This window comes from Nerophis lumbriciformis, linkage group LG09, assembly GCF_033978685.3.
Source record: "Nerophis lumbriciformis linkage group LG09, RoL_Nlum_v2.1, whole genome shotgun sequence".
Classification (NCBI taxonomy): Eukaryota; Metazoa; Chordata; class Actinopteri; order Syngnathiformes; family Syngnathidae; genus Nerophis; species Nerophis lumbriciformis.
In genome coordinates this window covers 5,950,333-5,972,980 of record NC_084556.2, presented here as the reverse complement: position 1 = coordinate 5,972,980, position 22,648 = coordinate 5,950,333, and the positions used below count along the sequence as shown (strand labels likewise).

The 22,648-nt window shown below is 39.6% G+C and overlaps 1 protein-coding gene across 2 annotated transcripts in view; it reads left to right on the top strand.

The window, feature by feature from the left end:
* The window catches only part of tmem132e (transmembrane protein 132E), a 1,169,142-nt gene that overhangs the window by 1,023,975 nt on the left and 122,519 nt on the right, over positions 1 to 22,648 (top strand). For both annotated transcript variants that reach the window (XM_061962728.2, XM_061962727.2), the window contains exon 4: positions 494 to 686. In XM_061962728.2, coding sequence (XP_061818712.2) covers positions 494 to 686 — 193 coding nt within the window. The remainder of the gene's footprint in view (positions 1 to 493; positions 687 to 22,648) is intronic.

The window sequence follows — 22,648 nt, the reverse complement described above, 5'->3', positions numbered from 1 at the left end:
ATAGCATGTTAGCATGGATTATTAGCACTCCACGCAAGTCAATAACATCAACAAAGCTCACCTTTTGTGCATTCACGCACAGTATAAAACGTTTGGTGGACAAAATGAGACAAAGAAGTAGTGGCATAAAAGACGTTTTTCTGTGGCAGCGTCGGAGAAAGTTGTCCGTGTAAACAAACTACGGTGAGTTTAAGGACCGCCAAAATTAGTAGGACAAAACGGCGCTGGCCAAATACTCATCAGTGAAGCATAAACACAAACATATTAAACAGTGAGCTTTCTAGCAATTAGGAAGGTTTGTGTCATGTTTGTCCTCCTACAGAAACATTATTAAAACAACAAATATATTTTTCACCCATCTTTTACCATTTTTGAAAAAGCTCCAAGGAGCCACTAGGGCGGTGCTAAAGAGCCGCACTAGATGGAGCCACAGTTGTACCTTTTGACTATTCGTTATGAGAATGTTCTGATGAGTGTTTCTGTTTTTTTCTAGGGACATTTTGGGGAACGCCGAGGTGATGCAGTTGGACTTCGAGATGGAGAACTTCACTAGCCTGTCGGTGACCAGACGCATCAACTGGAACATCGACTACAAGGGCCAGAGTCCGCCAAGCGAGTCGGAGAAGGTGGTGACCGAGTTGACGGTCGTGCAACGGGACATACAGGCCATCCTCCCTCTGGCCATGGTGAGAACCCTCAGACAATTTACTGATTATTTCCTTGGATAGGAATAAATAAATATGTTATTTTAGATGCTGGATAGGCAGGCTAGCTAATTACAAGCTTGACTTGTAGCTACATAGATGCTGGCTAGTTAGCCAGCTAGCTAGTTGGTTAGCCTATTCAACATATAGAAATCCTGATTAAAAAATAATAAGATGGATAAACTGAACAATAGAAAGATTGAGTAGTTAGATAAATGTCTTGTTTTGTCAGTAGATAGATGATGTCAATGTGGCTAGCTTGCTTGCTTGCTAGCTAGCTTGTCTTAATAATAGAAAATCCAATAGTATGATTATGTTTTTTTTTTTAAATACATACAGTACAGGCCAAACATTTGGACACATCTTCTTATTTCAATGCGTTTTCTTTATTTGCATGACTATTTACATTGTAGATTGTCACTGAAGGCATCAAAACTATGACACATGTGAAGTGAAAACTGAGAGAATGCCAAGAGTGTGCAAAACAGTAATCAGAGCAAAGGGAGGCTATTTTGAAGAAACGAGAATATAAAACATGTTTTCGGTTATTGCACCTTTTTTTTTGTTAAGTACATAACTCCACATGTGTTCATTCATAGTTTGGATGCCTTCAGTGACAATCTACAATGTGAATAATAGTACAAACCCCGTTTCCATATGAGTTGGGAAATTGTGTTGGATGTAAATATAAACGGAATACAATGATTTGCAAATCCTTTTCGACCCATATTCAATTGAATGCACTACAAAGACAAGATATTTGATGTTCAAACTCATACATTTTTTTTTTTTTTTTGCAAATAATAATTAACTTAGAATTTCATGGCTGCAACACGTGCCAAAGTAGTTGGGAAAGGGCATGTTCACCACTGTGTTACATGGCCTTTCCTTTTAACAACACTCAGTAAACGTTTGGGAACTGAGAAGACACATTTTTTAAGCTTCTCAGGTGGAATTCTTTCCCATTCTTGCTTGATGTACAGCTTAAGTTGTTCAACAGTCCGGGGGTCTCCGTTGTGGTATTTTAGGCTTCATAATGCGCCACACATTTTCAATGGGAGACAGGTCTGGACTACAGGCAGGCCAGTCTAGTACCCGCACTCTTTTACTATGAAGCCACGTTGATGTAACACGTGGCTTGGCATTGTCTTGCTGAAATAAGCAGGGGCGTCCTTGGTAACGTTGCTTGGATGGCAACATATGTTGCTCCAAAACCTGTATGTACCTTTCAGCATTAATGGCGCCTTCACAGATGTGTAAGTTACCCATGTCTTGGGCACTAATACACCCCCATACCATCACAGATGCTGGCTTTTCAACTTTGCGCCTATAACAATCCAGATGGTTCTTTTCCTCTTTGGTCCGGAGGACACGACGTCCACAGTTTCCAAAAACAATTTGAAATGTGGACTCGTCAGACCACAGAACACTTTTCCACTTTGTATCAGTCCATCTTAGATGAGCTCAGGCCCAGCAAAGCTGACGGCATTTCTGGGTGTTGTTGATAAACGGTTTTCGCCTTGCATAGGAAAGTTTTAACTTGCACTTACAGATGTAGCGACCAACTGACAGTGGGTTTCTGAAGTGTTCCTGAGCCGATGTGGTGATATCCTCTACACACTGATGTCGCTTGTTGATGCCGTACAGCCTGAGGGATTGAAGGTCACGGGCTTAGCTGCTTACGTGGAGTAATTTCTCCAGATTCTCTGAACCCTTTGATGATATTACGGACCGTAAATGGTGAAATTCCTAAATTCCTTGCATTAGCTGGTTGAGAAAGGCTTTTCTTAAACTGTTCAACAATTTGCTCATGCATTTGTTGACAAAGTGGTGACCCTCGCCCCATCCTCGTTTGTGAATGACTGAGCATTTCATGGAAGCTGCTTTTATACCCAATCGTGGCACCCACCTGTTCCCAATTAGCCTGTTCACCTGTGGGATGTTCCAAATAAGTGTTTGATGAGGATTCCTCAACTTTCTCAGTCGTTTTTGCCACCTGTGCCAGCTTTTTTGAAACATGTTGCAGGCATCAAATTCCAAATGAGCTAATATTTACAAAAAAATAGCAATGTTTTCTAGTCCGAACGTTAAGTATCTTGTCTTTGCAGTCTATTCAATTGAATATAGTGTGAAAAGGATTAGCAAATCATTGTATTTTGTTTTTATTTACCTTTTACACAACGTGCCAACTTCACTGGTTTTAGGGTTTGTAGATTGATAATGTATTATTCATCAAAAAAAAGAAAATATGAGTTTTATCATTGGTAATGTGTAATTTTAATAAATAGATTGCATGTTTCCGTGACAGCTTGATGAAATTAATGAAAGTCAGTATTGATGAGAGGAAACTGTATACATGTATGTGTGAAGAAATGTTAAATCACTGATGGCGGTTTCTGTGGCGGCAGTAACGCCGCACTCATCGCCGCTCACCCCCTATTTGCATGCTTATAACTGCTCTGAGCCCCATTAGACATTCTCGACTTGAAGTTATGCGAGCGCCGCACATCTGGCCAAACATACGGTCGGGCCCGTATCGCGAGTCCCCTTGACATTTGAGAATTAGCATGCCCCTTGTAGGACTCCGATGTGTTTAGCCGCGCCGCCGAATGAGACTCCAGCCGGCGTGACTTTTACTTGAATTCACACGGCGGGCGGGTGGAAATGGAGGTGGTGTTTTTCCCGCCGTCGTGCCACCTGGTGATGCTGCTCACTTCTGCCTGGACTTGCACCGCTTTGAAGGGTACTATTAGGTACACCTGCTAGTTGTGTCCATGTGCAGAAATGTAGTCATCTGATTCCTTTTGACTTGTTTTTTTATCGTAGAATAATAACGACATGTGCAGAGAAAACACACCGTTACTATTTATTACCAAGGTTTACGTAAAAACTGTATACCAGTACTGTCAGTGCTACTGCAACGTGTTACCTTAAACCGGGGGTCAGCAACCCGCGGCTCTTTAGCGCCGCCCTAGTGGCTCCATGGACCTCTTTCAGAGATGTGTGAAAATGAAAAAAGATAAAGAAATGTTTTTGTTTTTTTTCTGTAGGAGGACAAACGTGACACAAACCTTCCTAATTGATAGAAATCCCACTGCTTATGTTAAACATGCTTCATTGATGAGCGTATTTGGCAAGCACCGTTTTGTCCTACTAATTTGGCGATCCTTGAACCCATCAAAGTTTGTTTACATGTACAACTTTCTCCAATGCCGCCACAGAAAGACGTGTTTTATGCCACTCCTTCTTTGTCTCATTTTGTCCACCAAACGTTTTATACTGTGCGTGAATGCACAAAGGTGAGCTTTGTTGTTTTGCTGAAGTGCTTATCAGGCATATTTGGTCAATCCATGACTGCAAGCTAATCGATGCTAACATGCTATTTAGGCTAGCTGTATGTACATATTGCATCATTAAGCCTCGTTTGTAGGTATATTTGAGCACAGTTAATTTCCTTTACTTATGTCCTCTGTGTATTTAATTTTTATTTGCATGTCTCATGACACATTATGTTTATGTAATATTGGCTGCATTTCTGATAGTTGTTTGTGTGTCATGTTGTTCCAGACCACAGCAAACGTTATCCAGCTTGCAAAGATTGTAATAAATCCTTTAGACAGCCTGTTTCTTTAAATTTGGACACACACATCTATACCACAAACCACGTTAAACCCAGATTCCGATCTAACAAAGGTCTTAACTCATTCTCCTTCTATGCCACATCAATATAGAATGCACTCCCAACAAGTGTAAAAGAAAGTGCATCTCTACCCTCCTTCAAAACCGCGCTAAAAGAACACCTTCAGGCAGCTACAGCCCTAGCCTAACCCCCTACCCCCACCACATCCCACCTCCCCGGATTGTAAATAATCAAATGTATATGCTTGTTCTTATGCTTTCTGAGCTCACTATGTTCACCGCTCGCTGTACATGTCCTACGAAGTGAGACCTACACTCTTACAATGTCCATTTCTCAGATGATATAATTGTTGATGACTGAAATATGCTGATAGCAACCCAACCTAAACCACCCCAACCCCCTCCACATGCCACCCCCCGGATTGTAAATAATTCAATGTATATACTCTGATGATTAACTTGTGTGATGACTGTATTATGCTGATAGTATATTTTTGTACCATGAATTGATTAAACAAGTTGAAAAACTTATTCGGGTGTTACCATTTAGTGACCGGGACATATGGTATAATACAATTAGCAGGATAGGATGGAGCTAGACCGTTTAGTATTTTATGCGTAAGTAGTAAAACCTTAAAGTCATTAATATTATATATAATATATTATTATATATAATATTAAAGTGACTCACTCAATGGACAGTTGTCTGTTTGGTCCAGCTGGCCGGGGACTTTTTTTTCCAGTTGATTTTGGGTGAGCACTACATTTATGTCTGCACAGCTTGGCTCTAAGTTGCACATTTGCAGCGTCAGTCAAGCCGACCTCACTCTCTCGGCTTCCGTCTGCTCCAACGTTTCACCCCTTTCTTTGTGTCAGCAGTTCATCCTCCGTATATTCAGCTTCAAAAAGATACGGTCGTGAATCCCCATTGTCCAAAAAATAGTCGTCTTCGTTGATGAATGAATGAATTAAAGAGTAATTCCATTAGTAATTCAATTACTTTTTTGGTAAAGTAATGAGTAACTATAATGAGTTACTTTTTAAAAGTACATTTCGTAACACTGGTCATTGGGTTAGAGTTTTTGATCTCATAGTAATTTCACTCGATCAAGCATTTTGTAACATTGCACTCTACACAATAATGAAAGCAAGTACTATAATTCGTCATGATGTTGTTCTCGTCTAGTACTCAAGGCTCCAATATCCGTATCATATCAGATGTGAAGAAGTTGACCCTTCAACAAAACCATACACACATCCGAAAAACAATTTGAAGAAAAAATTGATTTTTAGTAGGGATGTCCGATAATGGCTTTTTGCCGATATTCCGATATTGTCCAACTCTTTAATTACCGATACCAATATCAACCGATATATACAGTCGTGGAATTAACACATTATTATGCCTAATTTGGACGACCAGGTATGGTGAAGATAAGGTACTTTTAAAAAATGTTTATAAAATAAGATAAATAAATGAAAAACATTTTCTTGAATGAAAAAGAAAGTAAAACAATATAAAAACAGTTACATAAAAACTAGTAATTAATGAAAATTAGTAAAATTAACTGTTAAAGGTTAGTACTATTAGTGGACCAGCAGCACGCACAATCATGTGTGCTTACGGACTGTATCCCTTGCAGACTGTATTGATATATATTGTTGCGTTTTGGACCAGTTGTTCCTCCCAGGGAATTCAAGTCACAAGTCGCTCCCAAGCTCTTTACGGCACTTAAAGCTGAGTAGAAAAACCACAAGAGACAGAATAGGTATTTTGTAATATATTTGCAAAGCTTTGCATATATACATTGAGACCAGTCCAGCATAGAACATTCACTCGCGCCGCTAAGATGGTCTGCCCCCCTTGACCAAACCCCCTCTCCTCTTAAGTCTCTCTTCCTCCCCCCCTGGCAGTCATGTCTCTCTAGCCAAAACAAATGCTTATTATCTCTCTCTCTAACATTCCTCACTTCAAGGTTAAGCACACAGTTTTGCAGACAACCAAAAGACCACATTTGGAAGAAAAACACTAGCTGTTTTGTAATATGATTATGAAATAAAAAGAAGTAACACTTAAATTTGGATATATGTAAATATCTGCCTCCGACCGAATGTAGGAACCAGAATAGTAATAACAGAAAGAAACAACCCTTTTGTGTGAATGAGTATAAATGGGAGAGGGGGGTTTTTGGGGTTGGTGCACTAATTGTAAGTGTATCTTGTGTCTTTTATGTTGATTCAATAATTAAAAAAAAAAAAAAAACGATACCGATAATAAAAAAAACCGATACGGATCATTTCCGATATTACATTTTAACGCATTTATCGGCCGATAATATCAGACATCTCAAATTTGTAGTCTTATTTTTAATCCTGTCTTAGTAACGTCTCGTCAGTGTCATTTGCCAGGAAGTCGACTGCTAAGAACAAATCGGACATACTTTAACCCTGTTTGCAACATACTGGATCCTTATCCGAACAAAGTATTTCCCCACCACGGCAAGTAAATGATCTGTTTGTTTACCGTCAAATAAAGAATTCCATCAATAATTTAACGACAGCAAGACACTCGGGATTGAGAGCTAAAATTCAGCAAATAAGAAAGCACAAATCTTGAAAGGACCGTTGAAAGGCTTGATCTATAAATAATCACGATTGGCATACAGTGTTTCCCACAGGCTTGCAATGTTTTTGTGGCGATAAATTGCGGGGGGCGGTGGCGCGACATGACGCCGTCGTGTAGTTCGCATTGGCTGTGACACGTGTGTTTTATGGACGCGGTGGGAGACTCAAAAAGTGAACAAAAAACATGAAAAGAAATAGGTTTGGAAAAAGGTTTTTCCCTCGCTTCTTTGTCATTGATGACATCAATGTTTTAGCAAACACACAAACTTCCTGGGATCATGGCAATTTACTCTAATAATTCAAATAATCAAATTAGAGCAGTCATTTTTATAACTTATTATACGGTAAAAAAAAAATATATATATTGTTTTTCATGCTCTGTGTAGTACAGAATGATGTTCCTGACATTGTACGCCTTTTCAGACAATGTGCAGGTTATCTTGTTTATTGCAGTTTTCATGCTTTACAGTCTTCCTTCGACCACGGGATGACACTTCGACCCCACTAGCTTAGCCTCGCCGTGGGCACGCAGCTCACCTACCTATTCATATCTGTGGATGTGCATATGATATTGATTGGCTGCGCATGCAAACATCATATCATTGGCGGAAGAGCGCTGAATACCAAATGTAAAAAAAATACATCTTTAAACATTTACATAAATAATTGATGAATTAATTAAAATTGGACTTAAATAACACGTGTTATTAAATGTGCCACTGTTTAATGTAATAAATTCTTTAAATATGTAATTATTTTTTGATTTAATTAATTACTCCATGGTTTGATTACCATATTTTTCAGAGTATAAGTCGCTCCGGAGTATAAGTCGCACCGGCCGAAAATGCATAATAAAGAAGGAAAAAAACATAAGTCGCATTTTTTGGGGAAAAGTCTGAATTTGCATCATTCATTTTACATCATGCTTTTTTGCGTTGGTTGTACATTATTATGTTACACTACAATAAGTTTATTGCGCTCTGTTATTATTCTTCGGTCAATGGTCGACAAAATAAACAAACAGTTGTACATTCATAGATTGAAAATGGAAATGTTGCAGACCGAAAGGGTTTAGGCTGAAGTTGAACACTTATAGCGCGTAACCCTATAAACAATGTCAAGTACAAGATGAACTTCCGAAAATTATGAAATGTCTTTTGTACAACATATTATAAATACACATTATACACAATAAGAACACTGTTCAATTATATACACCGTAAAGGCATGTGAAATATCCTTATACGCGTGTTAAACCTTTGTACCAATTTATATACTATATACAAACAATTATACTTCCATTATTATTTATATCCCACATTTAGTATTTTAATTAACATTGATCATAGTATTAACTACTGTGTTGATTCAAGAGTGATATATTTTTCCAAGACATTGGTCTTAAAGTGTTTTTTAAATGTGTGAATGGACCTGGAACATTTTAAGGAATCATCCAAGCTGTTCCACAGTTGAACCCCCCTGACAGAAACACATCTACTTTTTAAGCTTGTTCTTATCTTAGCTTTCTGGAAGACAGCTGAACCTCTGAGGTCATAGAGATTCTCTCTGGGCTACGTTGCTCTTTTACTTTACGCTATGTTACGCTACGCAATGATTTGTATGTTAAGCTACATTCGTTTGTGTTACACTACATAAAAAAATTTAAGCTATGTTCCATAGTGCTATTTTACTTCACGCAATGTTTTGTTACGCTATGATTTGTATGTTAAGCTACATTAAGTTACTATGTTACGTTACTCTATAGTTTGTACGTTTGGCTACATGTTATGTTATGCTGTGCTATGTTACGTTGCGCGACTTTAGGGCTTGTACGTTGGGCTACATCAAGTTACTTTACACTACATTAAGTTTATTAAGCTATGTTACGTTGCGCTATGTTACTTTACACATTGTTACGCTATGATTTGCGTACACTATATTAAGTTTATTACGCCATGCCCTGTTATGTTGCGCTTCTACTTTACGCTATGTTACATTGCGCTATGGTTTGTACTTTAAGCTACCGTATTTTCCGCACTATAAGGCGCACCGGATTATTAGCCGCACCTTCAATGAATGGCATATTTCATAACTTTGTCCACCAATAAGCCGCCCCGGACTATAAGCCGCGCCTACGCTGCGCTAAAGGGAATGTCAAAAAAACAGTCAGATAGGTCAGTCAAACTTTAATAATATATTAAAAACCAGCGTTCTAACAACTCTGTTCACTCCCAAAATGTACGCAAATGTGCAATCCCAAACATAGTAAAATTCAAAATAGTGCAGAGCAATAGCAACATAATGTTGCTCGAACGTTAATGTCACAACACACAAAATAAACATAGCGCTCACTTTCTGAAGTTATTCTTCATTCGTAAATCCTTCGTCTTCGGTGTCCGAAGTGAAAAGTTGGGCAAATTTACGATCCACTGGCAGATGTTGGCGTCGTCTGGCGCTGCCTCCTCGTCTTAGTGAAGGTGTGTTCGCCTTCTGTCATCCATTGTTCCCACGCAGTTAGCAGTCTAGCTTCGAATGCCCTGTTGACACCAATATCTAGCGGCTGGAGGTCTTTTGTCAATCCACCCGGAATGACGGCGAGTATTGAATTAAGCGCGTAAGCGTGTCTCTCAATGTGCTGTTATGAGCTAGCAAATATAACAACTACACTACCCAGCATGCAACGATAGTTACGAGCATGCGCGGTAGCCCTGAGAAGCGTTGTTGTATGCTGGGAGTTAGAATGTGGTTATGAGCACGCTGTGAGTAAACGTTGAGAACTCAGTTAACACGCCTCGTCTGCATTATTTATAATTAGACAGACAACACACTTAATAGGAGCCATTTTGGGGTCTTTACATAAACACACAAATGGAAATGAAACGTCACATATCCCAGCATGCACCGCGCGCTTCTTCTACGGGGAAAAAAGATGGCGGCTGTTTACCGTAGTTGCGAGACCTAAACTTTATGAAAATGAATCTTAATATTTATCCATATATAAAGCGCACCGGGTTATAAGGCGCACTGTCAGCTTTTGAGAAAATTTGTGGTTTTTAGGTGCGCCTTATAGTGCGGAAAATACGGTACATGAAGTTATGTTACACAAGATTAGGTTTGTTAAGACAGGGGTTCCTCGACTTTTGGACCTCGGGGCCCAACTTTTCCACCACACAGAGCCCACTCAACTATTAACACTGAATTAGTTATCTTACTCATGATTCTAATGTATTTAATAATTATATCTCACCTACCGTATTTTTCGGAGTATAAGTCGCTCCGGAGTATAAGTCGCACCGGCCGAAAATGCATAACAAAGAAGGAAAAAAACATATATAAGTCGCATTTTTTGGGCAAATTTATTTGATAAAACCCAACACCAAGAATAGACATTTGAAAGGCAATTTAAAATAAATAAAGAATAGTGAACAACAGGCTGAATAAGTGTACGTTATATGAGGCATAAATAACCAACTGAGAAGGTGCCTGGTATGTTAACGTAACATATTATGGTAAGAGTCATTCAAATAACTATAACATATAGATCATGCTATACGTTTACCAAACAATCTGTCACTCCTAATCGCCAAAGGTGTGGACTCGAGTCACATGACTTGGACTCGAGTCAGACTCGATTCATGAATTTGATGACTTTAGACTCGACTTGACAAAATGTAAAAAGACTTGCAACTCGACTTAGACTTTAACATCAATGACTTGTGACTTCACTTGGACTTGAGCCTTTTGAATTGACATGACTTGACATGACTTGCTACTTTCCCCAAAACCCAAAGATGAAAAAGTTATTCGGGAGCGCTCCGTATTTTTCATCGTGTACTTGTCTATCAGCGTTGCGTGTGTCAGCTGGTGTGGTCTCAGTACAACAGCCAATCAAATTAGATCTACTTTGTTTTCATCACACAGCATTCATCCAATCAAATTGCAGGACAACCAACGAAGAAGACATGTCCAAACCACACGCCAGTGAACAAAAAATGATACCTAAAATAATTTTGTTTGGGTATAAAAATTACGAGGTGGTCAACACAAAACGGTTTGCAGTATGCAACACATGCGGTTCGAAAATTACTGATGGAGAGGCAACAACTTCCAACTTCGTCCGGCATTTGAAGTTGCACAAAGAACGGTAAGTTTTGAATGTAAGATAACGTTTATTGGCTAAGTAACGTGACTTTTATTTGCTGTTTAGTTAAATCAGTGAGGCTGTAAACTCACTGCTAACGTTATAACGTTATTGCAAACACGGGAATCTGTTGCAGTTCACTACCTTATTCATACTTTTTGTTCAGTGATTTTTTTCAAGCAGGGTTACGTTAGTCAATATATCACACGTAACGTTAGACGGCGGTCAGCAGCACCGCGTATTTTAGCCACCTAAAAAAAGACAAAAATAGTAAAATAAAGGTCAGTTAAAATGTATACTATATTATGAATATGTGTACCGTTTTAGCTAGCTTTCTGACATACTGTTGGTTGTTTACCTCAGTGGTCCCCAACCACCGGGCCACGGCTCGGTACTGGTCCGTGGATCGATTGGTATCGGGCCGCACAAGAATTTTTTTATTTTTTTTATTTTTTTAATTAAATCAACATAAAAAACACAAGATACACTTACAAGTAGTGCACCAACCCCAAAAAACTCTCTCCCCCCTTTTGTTCTGGGCATTGAACATGAAGACTCTTCCTTCACTGTTCCGAGTGGCCATGAGAGTCTTGGCAGTGCCTGCCTCCAGTGCTCCAGTGGAGCGAGTTTTCAGCCATGGTGGCATCATACTACGCCCCCATCGTGCACAAATGACTGACAGACTCTTGGCTAATTTGGTCTTTTGCAAATGCAATGCAGCATAGGGCCCTGACATATAAAAAGTACAACTTTTTTGTTATGTTCACGTATATGTCATGTTTTTTCAATGTTAACACTTTTGTACAAATAAGTACATTTGCACTTTATTTTTCAATGTGTTTGTTCTGTAAAGGAATGAGTTAATGTTTAAAATGACTGGTTAATAGTGCTATTATAAAGTGCAATGTCAGCACAATTTTCTTTCCTGCAATTTAAAATGCACTTGTTTTAATAAATAAATACAGCGTTTGAAAAGCATACACAATCTGTGTTAATATATTAGTCTGTGGTTAAAAGGACTTGAAAGGACTCGAAACTCAAAATGCAGGACTTAGGACTTGACTTGAGACTTTCCAGTCTTGACTTTGGACTTGACTCGGGGCTTGCCTGTCTTGACTCGGGACTTGACTCGGACTTGAGGGCAAAGACTTGAGACTTACTTGTGACTTGCAAAACAATGACTTGGTCCCACCTCTGCTAATCGCTAAATCCCATGAAATCTTATGCGTCTAGTCTCTTACGTGAATGAGCTGAGTAATATTATTTGATATTTAAGGCAATGTGTTAATAATTTCACACATAAGTCGCTCCTGAGTATAAGTCGCACCCCCGGCCAAACTATGAAAAAAAACTGCGACTTATAGTCCGAAAAATATGGTATATCACAATGTATTAATCGGTAAACACATTATGTTTTTTTAGTGGGCTTTATGGGTGAAATACTGTAGGTCCCATTTACACTGCACACCAAATCTGACTTTTTTGCCATCAAGTGACGCAGATCAGATTTTTTTTTTGCCAGTCTAAACATTTCAAAGTGCTTCAAATGGGATCACATCAGATTCAGGATGTAGTCCAAATCCGATTGGAATCTGATATTTTAAAATGTGACTTCAGTCTAAACGCAATGCGACCTGAAAGTGACTTTTTCATCAGCTTTGGGCGAGCTACGTCATTTGTGTGCGCGGGGAAAGATGGAGCCCGCCAGCGGAAGTGGATACTTCCTTTCAATGTTCGGTGCATCACTAGTCAATAGTGCAGAAATAATAGGCTATATGTAATATCCATCCATCCATCCATTTCCTACCGCTTATTCCATTCGGGGTCGCGGGGGGCGCTGGAGCCTATCTAAGCTACAATCGGGCGGAAGGCGGGGTACACCCTGGACAAGTCGCCACCTCATCGCAGGGCTATATGTAATATATGAATATATATTTTGATTCCGAAGAAATAGCGATTGTTGAAGGACCGGAAATGGCGATGTGGCGCATTTGCTTACATGTGAGTTGAAAAATAAAGCTAACGTTGATCCACGCTGATGTCCATGTCTCCTCTACTTAACAGCCATAAAACGATTAGAACACTCCCAAATACAAACCCCGTTTCCATATGAGTTTGGAAATTGTGTTAGATATAAATATAAACGGAATACAATAAATGATAAATGGGTTAAACTTGTATAGCGCTTTTCTACCTTCAAGGTACTCAAAGCGCTTTGACGGTATTTCCACATTCACCCATTCACACACTGATGGTGGGAGCTGCCATGCAAGGCGCTAACCAGCAGCCATCAGGAGCAAGGGGTGAAGTGTCTTGCCCAAGGACACAACGGACGTGACTAGGATCAATGATTTGCAAATCCTTTTCAACCCATATTCAATTGAATGCACTACAAAGACAAGATATTTGATGTTCAAACTCATAAACGTATATATTTTTTTGCAAATAATAATTAACTTAGAATGTCATTGCTGCAACACGTGCCAAAGTAGTTGGGAAAGGGCATGTTCACCCCTGTGTTACATGGCCTTTTCTTTTAACAACACTCAATAAACGATTGGGAACTGAGGAAACTAATTGTTGAAGCTTTGAAAGTGGAATTCTGTCCCATTCTTGTTTTATGTAGAGCTTCAGTTGTTCAACAGTCCGGGGTCCCCGCTGTCGTATTTTACGCTTCATAATGCGCCACACATTTTCAATGGGAGACAGGTCTGGACTGCAGGCGGGCCAGGAAAGTACCCGCACTCTTTTTTTACGAAGCCACGCTGTTGTAACATGTGCTGAATGTGGCTTTCCATTGTCTTGCTGAAATAAGCAGGGGCGTCCATGAAAAAGACGGCGCTTAGATGGCAGCATATGTTATTCGAAAACCTGTATGTACCTTACACATCTGTGAAGGCACTATTAATGCTGAAAGTTACCCATACCTTGGGCACTAATGCACCCCCATACCATCACAGATGCTGGCTTTTGAACTTTGCGTCGATAACAGTCTGGATGGTTCGCTTCCCCTTTGGTCCGGATGACACGATGTCGAATATTTCCAAAAACAATTTGAAATGTGGACTCGTCAGACCACTTTTCCACTTTGCATCAGTCCATCTTAGATGATCTCGGGCCCAGAGACGCCGGCGGCGTTTCTGGATGTTGTTGATAAATGGCTTTCGCTTTGCATAGTAGAGCTTTAACTTGCACTTACAGATGTCGTGACGAACTGTATTTAGTGACAGTGGTTTTCTGAAGTGTTCCTGAGCCCATGTGGTGATATCCTTTAGAGATTGATGTCGGTTTTTGATACAGTGCCGTCTGAGGGATCGAAGGTCACGGTCATTCAATGTTGGTTTCCAGCCATGCCGCTTACGTGCAGTGATTTCTCCAGATTCTCTGAACCTTTTGATGATATTATGGACCGTAGATGTTGAAATCCCTCAATTTCTTGCAATTGCACTTTGAGAAACGTTGTTCTTAAACTTTTTGACTATTTGCTCACGCAGTTGTGGACAAAGGGGTGTACCTCGCCCCATCCTTTCTTTTTGGGAAGCTGTTTTTATACCCAATCATGGCACCCACCTGTTCCCAATTTGCCTGCTCACCTGTGGGATGTTTCAAATAAGTGTTTGATGAGCATTCCATAACTTTATCAGTATTTATTGCCACCTTTCCCAACTTCTTTGTCACGTGTTGCTGGCATCAAATTCTAAAGTTAATGATTATTTGCAAAAAAAAAAAAAATGTTTATCAGTTTGAACATCAAATATGTTGTCTTTGTAGCATATTCAACTGAATATGGGTTGAAAATGAATTGCAAATCATTGTTTCGTTTATATTTACATCTAACACAATTTCCCAACTCATATGAAAACGGGGTTTGTAATTGTAGACCAGAGAGCAGGGCTTTAGAATAGTCTAAAACGGCAGGAAGTAAAAGTGTGTACCTTTTGTGTTGGCCTGAGAGCGAAACGGGTAGATCACAGGTGTCAAACTCAAGGCCCGGGGTCCAGATCTGGCCCGCGACATCATTTTATCTGGCCCGCAAACACCTGGAAATGATGTGTCAATAAAGTATTTTCTCACTAAATGTAATTAATTTTTTTCATTTTGACAGAAAATTCATATGTACTGCTTAAAATTGCATGGATTTTAAACTTTAATAGTATCCATTATTGCAACAAATATTACAATATATTATCATACTTTCCACATGTTTTTGTCTAAATAAAAATAACAACTTAAATATTTGCTTGACTTATGACTTTACAGCAAACTACCAATCAAATTAATAAAAATGACAATACATTTTACGGTGTTCTTTACAGCATGTCATTGTAAATAAAATAAAAAAAACATGTTTTGCGTTCAAATTCTGTTGACTGAGCTGCCATATTTTTACTGTAATATCTTGTTTTTAACGGTGTATTACTGTAAATGGAAAAATGATACATTTGTTTTTAACGGTAGAAAAACTGGCAGGTAAGTTGCCAGAATAAAAAAATAACTTTTACTGTTTTTCCATTAACAATATAATGTTGTAAAAACCAATTTAAATTTAATAGTAACTACAAAGTTGCCAGCTTTTTCCGTAAAAAAACAAAACAGTGGTACTGTTTTTATATTTACCGTAAAATGTTGTAAGGAATACAAAAAAAAAAAGTTACCGTAAAATTTTGTGAATGTAAAGTTTTTACTGTAAAATCGTCAGTCTACTTAAAACAATGTATATAATTAATAATGAGATCCAGAGGCAAATTCATACATTATTCACTGTTACATCCCTGGGGTGGATGTATGTGTTCTTTTGTGAATGATAGGCAAAATTCCCCAAAAAGTGCGGTTCTTCTTGAAGCGAGCTGAAGTTTGTCTTGGACTATACGACTCAAGCTTGTCCTAATAGCTACAGTGTAGTCTCTAAACTGACAACACTGATCTTTCCTGCTATATATTTTTATTCCCTTGCAGACCAATTTAGTTGTGGCATGATTTTTAATGAAAGCGCATTATATTAAAAAAATTAAACTAGAGTTTTTCTGTGAATAATTAGAATTAAAAACCCTAGGGCCCCCCCCCCCACTCGTGGCTCACTTGGGCAATGCGCTTGTCGATCCCAGGAGAGAGGATGATGTTGATTAAGGGAAGCTGACGGTGCTTACGTAACAGCTGATCAAAGTTTGACTGGAACATTTCTGCGGGCCATCGTCTTTTTATGCCCCCCCCCCCCCCCCCCACCCCCCAACATGTCACTGTTTTCCTCGTTTACATACTTCTCTCACTAATGAGATCCACCAGCATGTTACATAACGGCCTCCTTCAAGGAATGTTACGGCTGGAGAAACCGCACCGCTGCTGCCGCGACACCTGGGAATTATGATTATGGATTGTCCACACGAGGAGCAGCGCGCCGTGACCTTACTCATCGATCAGTCGCCAAACTGCGACTTGATTAACATTAGAGCGTCTGCCCGACAAAGCCTTTGTTTATTCTGTTTGGGCGGGGGGGCGACGCTCGATGCGTTAATGGACTCCGGTTGTTTGTTTTCGTTTGCTCGACTTCCGCGGACGTCCTCGAGGCCGCAATGTCAATGAGCTTCGACGGGAAGTGTCCAAACGTGGCCTCTGGAACTGCAGTTTTTTAATGTGAGAGAGGTGTAGCAGCTTGAGAAAAATAAATATAGATGTATTAATCGACAAAACCCAAAACCAGTGAAGTTGCACGTTGTGTAAATAGCAAATAAAAACAGAATACAATGATTTGCAAATCATTTTCAACTTATATTCAATTCAATAGACTGCAAAGACAAGATATTTAATGTTCGAACTGAGAAGTAACATTTTTTTTGGCATTTTTGTTTTTTTAATTTAATTAATTTTTTTATTTTTTTTTATTTTTTTTTTAATAAACCTTTATTTATAAACTGCAGCATGTACAAACAACTGAGAAACAATAATCAAAATAAGTATGGTGCCAGTATGCTGTTTTTTGGATAGAAATGTAATTTGTCTCTTTTATCCGATTATTAATCGATTAATCGAAGTAATAATCGACAGATTAATCGATTATCAAATTAATCGTTAGTTGCAGCCCTATATATATATATATATATATATATGTGTGTATATATACATATGTGTGTATATTTATTTGTATATATATGTATATGTGTGTATATATATGTATTTATGTATATGTAAATATATATACATATGTGTATATATGTATATTTATATGTATATATGTATATGTAAATATATACTGTATACATATGTGTATAAATGTATATATATTGTATGTATGGGTGCTGGTTAGCGCCTTGCATGGCAGCTCCCTCCATCAGTGTGTGAATGTGTGTGTGAATGGGTAAATGTGGAAGTAGTGTCAAAGCGCTTTGAGTACCTTGAAGGTAGAAAAGCGCTATACAAGTACAACCCATTTATCATTTATAATTTACACACCTTCTCATTCAGTGCGTTTTCTTTATTTTCATGACTATTTACATTGTAGATTGTCACTGAAAGCATCAAAACTATGAATGAACACTTGTGGAGTTATGTACTTAACAATAAAGGTGAAATAACTGAAAACTTGTTTTATATTCTCGTTTCTTCAAAATAGCCACTCTTGGCATTCTCTCGATGAGCTTCAAGAGGTAGTCACCTGAAATGGTTTTCACTTCACAGGTGTGCCTAATCAGGGTTGATTAGTGGAATTTCTTGCTTTATCAATTGGGTTGGGACCATCAGTTGTGTTGTGAATGAGAAGGTGTGTCCAAACTTTTGGCCTGTACTGTACATATATGTATATATATTTAGATATACATATATGTGTATATATATATATATATATATGTATATTTATATGTATAATAGTGTCTGTGTGTGTGTGTGTGTGTGTGTGTATATATATTGTGGGGTGGCGGGTCCGCGGTGTGATCAGCAGGATGTGAGGCTGTAGAGAAGCGAGGCGTGCGGGCGTGTTCAGGGGTTAAAATGTGTGCCTGTTGGTCACTCTCCAGGTGTCACTAATGTCATGTTATTTTTTGTTTTTTTTGTTTGGTATTTTCGCGTTTGACCGGTAGGGTCCCAAAGATCAACTGGTCGATCGCGATCGACAGGTTGGCGACCCCTGACCTTGAATTAAGTTTTACTAGCTCAGAAGCGATGCAGCAGCTCAGTATGTCAATATAGCAGCATATGCTAGTTACCGCTCTGTGTGATCACGGCGCGGCTAAAAGTAGTTCCTCTGCGTTACCGCTTATAGTAACACTATTGCTAATATTTGGTTAATATTCAGGTCACCAGATGTAAATAGAGTTTTGTTGGTGGTTTTTGGATGTTTTTTACAGGCCTTTTTGGATGCAATAGTGTACTTCTATTAGCTGCATGTTACGAATTAGAATACATTAAAAAAAAGTATTCTTACAAACCCTGTTTCCATATGACTTGGGAAATTGTGTTAGATGTAAATATAAAACGGAATACAATGATTTGCAAATCATTTTCAACCCATATTCAATTGAATATGCTACAAAGACAACATATTTGATGTTCAAACTGTTAACCTTTTTTTTTTTTTGTTGCAAATAATCATTAACTTTAGAATTTGATGCCAGCAACACGTGACAAAGAAGTTGGGAAAGGTGGCAATAAATACTGATAAAGTTGAGGAATGCTCATCAAACACTTATTTGGAACATCCCACAGGTGAACAGGTGGGTGCCATAATTGGGTATAAAAGCAGCTTCCATGAAATGCTGAGTCATTGACAAACAAGGATGGGGCGAGGGTCACCACTTAGTCAACAAACGCGTGAGCAAATTGTTGAACAGTTTAAGAAAAACCTTTCTCAACCAGCTATTGCAAGGAATTTAGGGATTTCACCATCTCCGGTAATGTCATCAAAGGGTTCAGAGAATCTGGAGAAATCACTGCACGTAAGCAGCTAAGCCCGTGACCTTCGATCCATCAGGCTGTACTGCATCAACAGACGACATCAGTGTGTAAAGGATATCACCACATGGGCTCAGGAACACTTCAGAAACCCGCTGTCAGTAACTACAGTTGGTCGCTACATCTGTAAGTGCAAGTTAAAACTCTCCTATGCAAGGCGAAAACCGTTTATCAACAACACCCAGAAACGCTGTCTGCTTCGCTGGGCCTGGGCTCATCTAAGATGGACTGATACAAAGTGGAAAAGTGTTCTGTGGTCTGACGAGTCCACATTTCAAATTGTTTTTGGAAACTGTGGACGTCGTGTCCTCCGGACCAAAGAGGAAAAGAACCATCCGGATTGTTATAGGCGCAAAGTTGAAAAGCCAGCATCTGTGATGGTATGGGTGTGTATTAGTGCCCAAGACATGGGTAACTTACACATGTGTGAAGGCGCCATTAATGCTGAAAGGTACATAGAGGTTTTGGAGCAACATATGTTGCCATCCAAGCAACGTTACCATGGACGGCCCTGCTTATTTCAGCAAGACAATGCCAAGCCACGTGTTACATCAACGTAGCGTCATAGTAAAAGAGTGGGTACTAGACTGGCCTGCCTGTAGTCCAGACCTGTCTCCCATTGAAAATGTGTGGCGCATTATGAAGCCTAAAATACCACAACGGAGACCCCCGGACGGTTGAACAACTTAAGCTGTACATCAAGCATGAATGGGAAAGAAGTCCACCTGAGAAGCTTAAAAAAATGTGTCTCCTCAGTTCCCAAACCTTTACTGAGTGTTGTTAAAAGGAAAGGCCATGTAACACAGTGGTGAACATGCCCTTTCCCAACTACTTTGGCACGTGTTGCAGCCATGAAATTCTAAGTTAATTATATTTGCAAAAAATAATAATAATAAATATGAGTTTGAACATCAAATATGTTGTCTTTGTAGTGCATTCAATTGAATATGGGTTGAAAGGGATTTGCAAATCATTGTATTCCGTTTATATTTACATCTAACACAATTTCCCAACTCATAAGGAAACGGGGTTTGTATATAGGAATTGTTTTTAATGGGCAACAATTAAAAAAAAAAGTGCAGTTTCCCCTTATTGGCTCTATATTTGTAAACTAGAATGTTGTTATTGCCTCCTTGTTTGTTCTCTAATGTAAACATCCATCTTTGCACCGTGGTGTTTTTAGAGCTAAAGGTCAGCGTGGCGCCTCAGGACACTCGACTACTTCTTTGTTTATTTTCGTAAAGGGTATGCGCCTTGACAACACAAACACCGCGTAGTATCCGGGGATGGAACGGGAACGGCGATGGGGGCCCTCACGTGTCGCCGCGCTCCGCGTGTTTATTGTGATTTAAAGAAGCGTGCCAGGCTGATATTTAAATGTTCTACTTTTTGATTAAAAGGAAAACGTGTTATCTCTCTCTCTCTCGTGAGCCAACGCAAATGAGGGAACTTGTTAGCCCGCTGCACCCGACACGAATTGTGGGAGAGTTAATGAAGTGATGAACTGAAGGTCTGCCGCGTCTTTTAATTGGCTCTTTGCATTCCAAATACCAAGCAGATTGGATGACAGTGTTGGTCTTGTTAGGGCCTGCGAGCCTTTGAGCTTCGCAACGCTTCCAGTCGCCACGTGCAGGTTGTTTTTAGTTTGTCACCTTTTCCATTGTCAGGCCAGAGTAAGAAACACAAAAAGATATTTGATTGGTCGAGAGAATTGCATCGCTTCAGTGGTTGATTTAACACTTCTTGAAGTGATGGAAACAAAATTAAGCGCACGACTTGGCTGCAACTAGTTCCCTGCTTATGTGAAGAAGAAAAAGACTGTTTTTGTTTGTTCCTTTTCCATATACCGTATTTTCCGCACTATAAGGCGCACCGGATTATTAGCCGCACCTTCAATGAATGGCATATTTCATAACTTTGTCCACCAATAAGCCGCCCCGGACTATAAGCCGCGCCTACGCTGCGCTAAAGGGAATGTCAAAAAAACAGTCGGATAGGTCAGTCAAACTTTAATAATATATTAAAAACCAGCGTTCTAACAACTCTGTCCCAAAATGTACGCAAATGTGCAATCACAAACATAGTAAAATTCAAAATAGTGCAGAGCAATAGCAACATAATGTTGCTCGAACGTTAATGTCACAACACACAAAATAAACATAACGCTCACTTTCTGAAGTTATTCTTCATTCATAAATCCCTCGAATTTTTCTCCTTCGGTGTCCGAATTGAAAAGTTGGGCGAATGTCGTCCGGCGCTGCCTCCCTGTCTTAGTGAAGGTGTGTTCGCCTTCTGTCATCCACTGTTCCCACGCAGTTAGCAGTCTAGCTTCGAATGCCCTGTTGACACCAATATCTAGCGGCTGGAGGTCTTTTGTCAATCCACCCGGAATGACGGCGAGTATTGAATTAAGCGCGTAAGCGTGTCTCTTAATGTGATGTTATGAGCTAGCAAATATAATAACTACACTACCCAGCATGCAACGATAGTGACGAGCATGCGCGGTAGCCCTGAGAAGCGTTGTATGCTGGCAGTTAGAATGTGGTTATGAGCACGCTGTGAGTAAACGTTGAGAACTCAGTTAACACGCCTCGTCTGCATTATTTATAATTAGACAGACAACACACTTAATAGGAGCCATTTTGGGGTCTTTACATAAACACACAAATGGAAATGAAACGTCACATATCCCAGCATGCACCGCGTGCTTCTTCTTCTTCCGGGGCGGGTGGTTGCTTACAGTAGAAGAAGAAGCGCTTCCTGTTCTATGGGGGCGGGTGCTTACCTTGGCGGTTGCTTGCGTAGAAGAAGAAGCGCTTCCTGTTCTACCGGGAAAAAAGATGGCGGCTGTTTACCGAAGTTGCGAGATCGAAACTTTATGAAAATGAATCGTAATATTAATCCATATATAAAGCGCACCGGGTTAAAAGCCGCACTGTCAGCTTTTGAGTAAATTTGTGGTTTTTAGGTGCGGCTAATAGTGCGGAAAATACGGTAAGTGATTGTTCAAGCAAAAGATGTTTATATTTTTCCTGTGTTTAAACAATCAATCAATCAATCAATCTTTATTTATATAGCCCTAAATCACAAGTGTCTCAAAGGGCTGCACAAGCCACAACGACATCCTCGGTACAAAGCCCACATACGGGCAAGGAAAAACTCACCCCAGTGGGACGTCGATGTGAATGACTATGAGAAACCTTGGAGAGGACCGCATATGTGGGTAACCCCCCCCCCTCTAGGGGAGACCGAAAGCAATGGATGTCGAGTGGGTCTGACATAATATTGTGAGAGTCCAGTCCATAGTGGATCCAACATAATAGTAAGAGTCCAGTCCATAGTGGGGCCAGCAGGACACCATCCCGAGCGGAGACGGGTCAGCAGCGTAGAGATGTTCCCAGCCGATGCACAGGCGAGCGGTCCACCCCGGGTCCCGACTCTGGACAGCCAGCACTTCATCCATGGCCACCGGACCTGTGCCCCCCCCCCTCAAGGAAAAGGGGAGCAGAGGAGAAAAGAAAAGAAACGGCAGATCAACTGGTCTAACAGGGGGGCTATTTAAAGGCTAGAGTATACAAATGAGTTTTAAGATGGGACT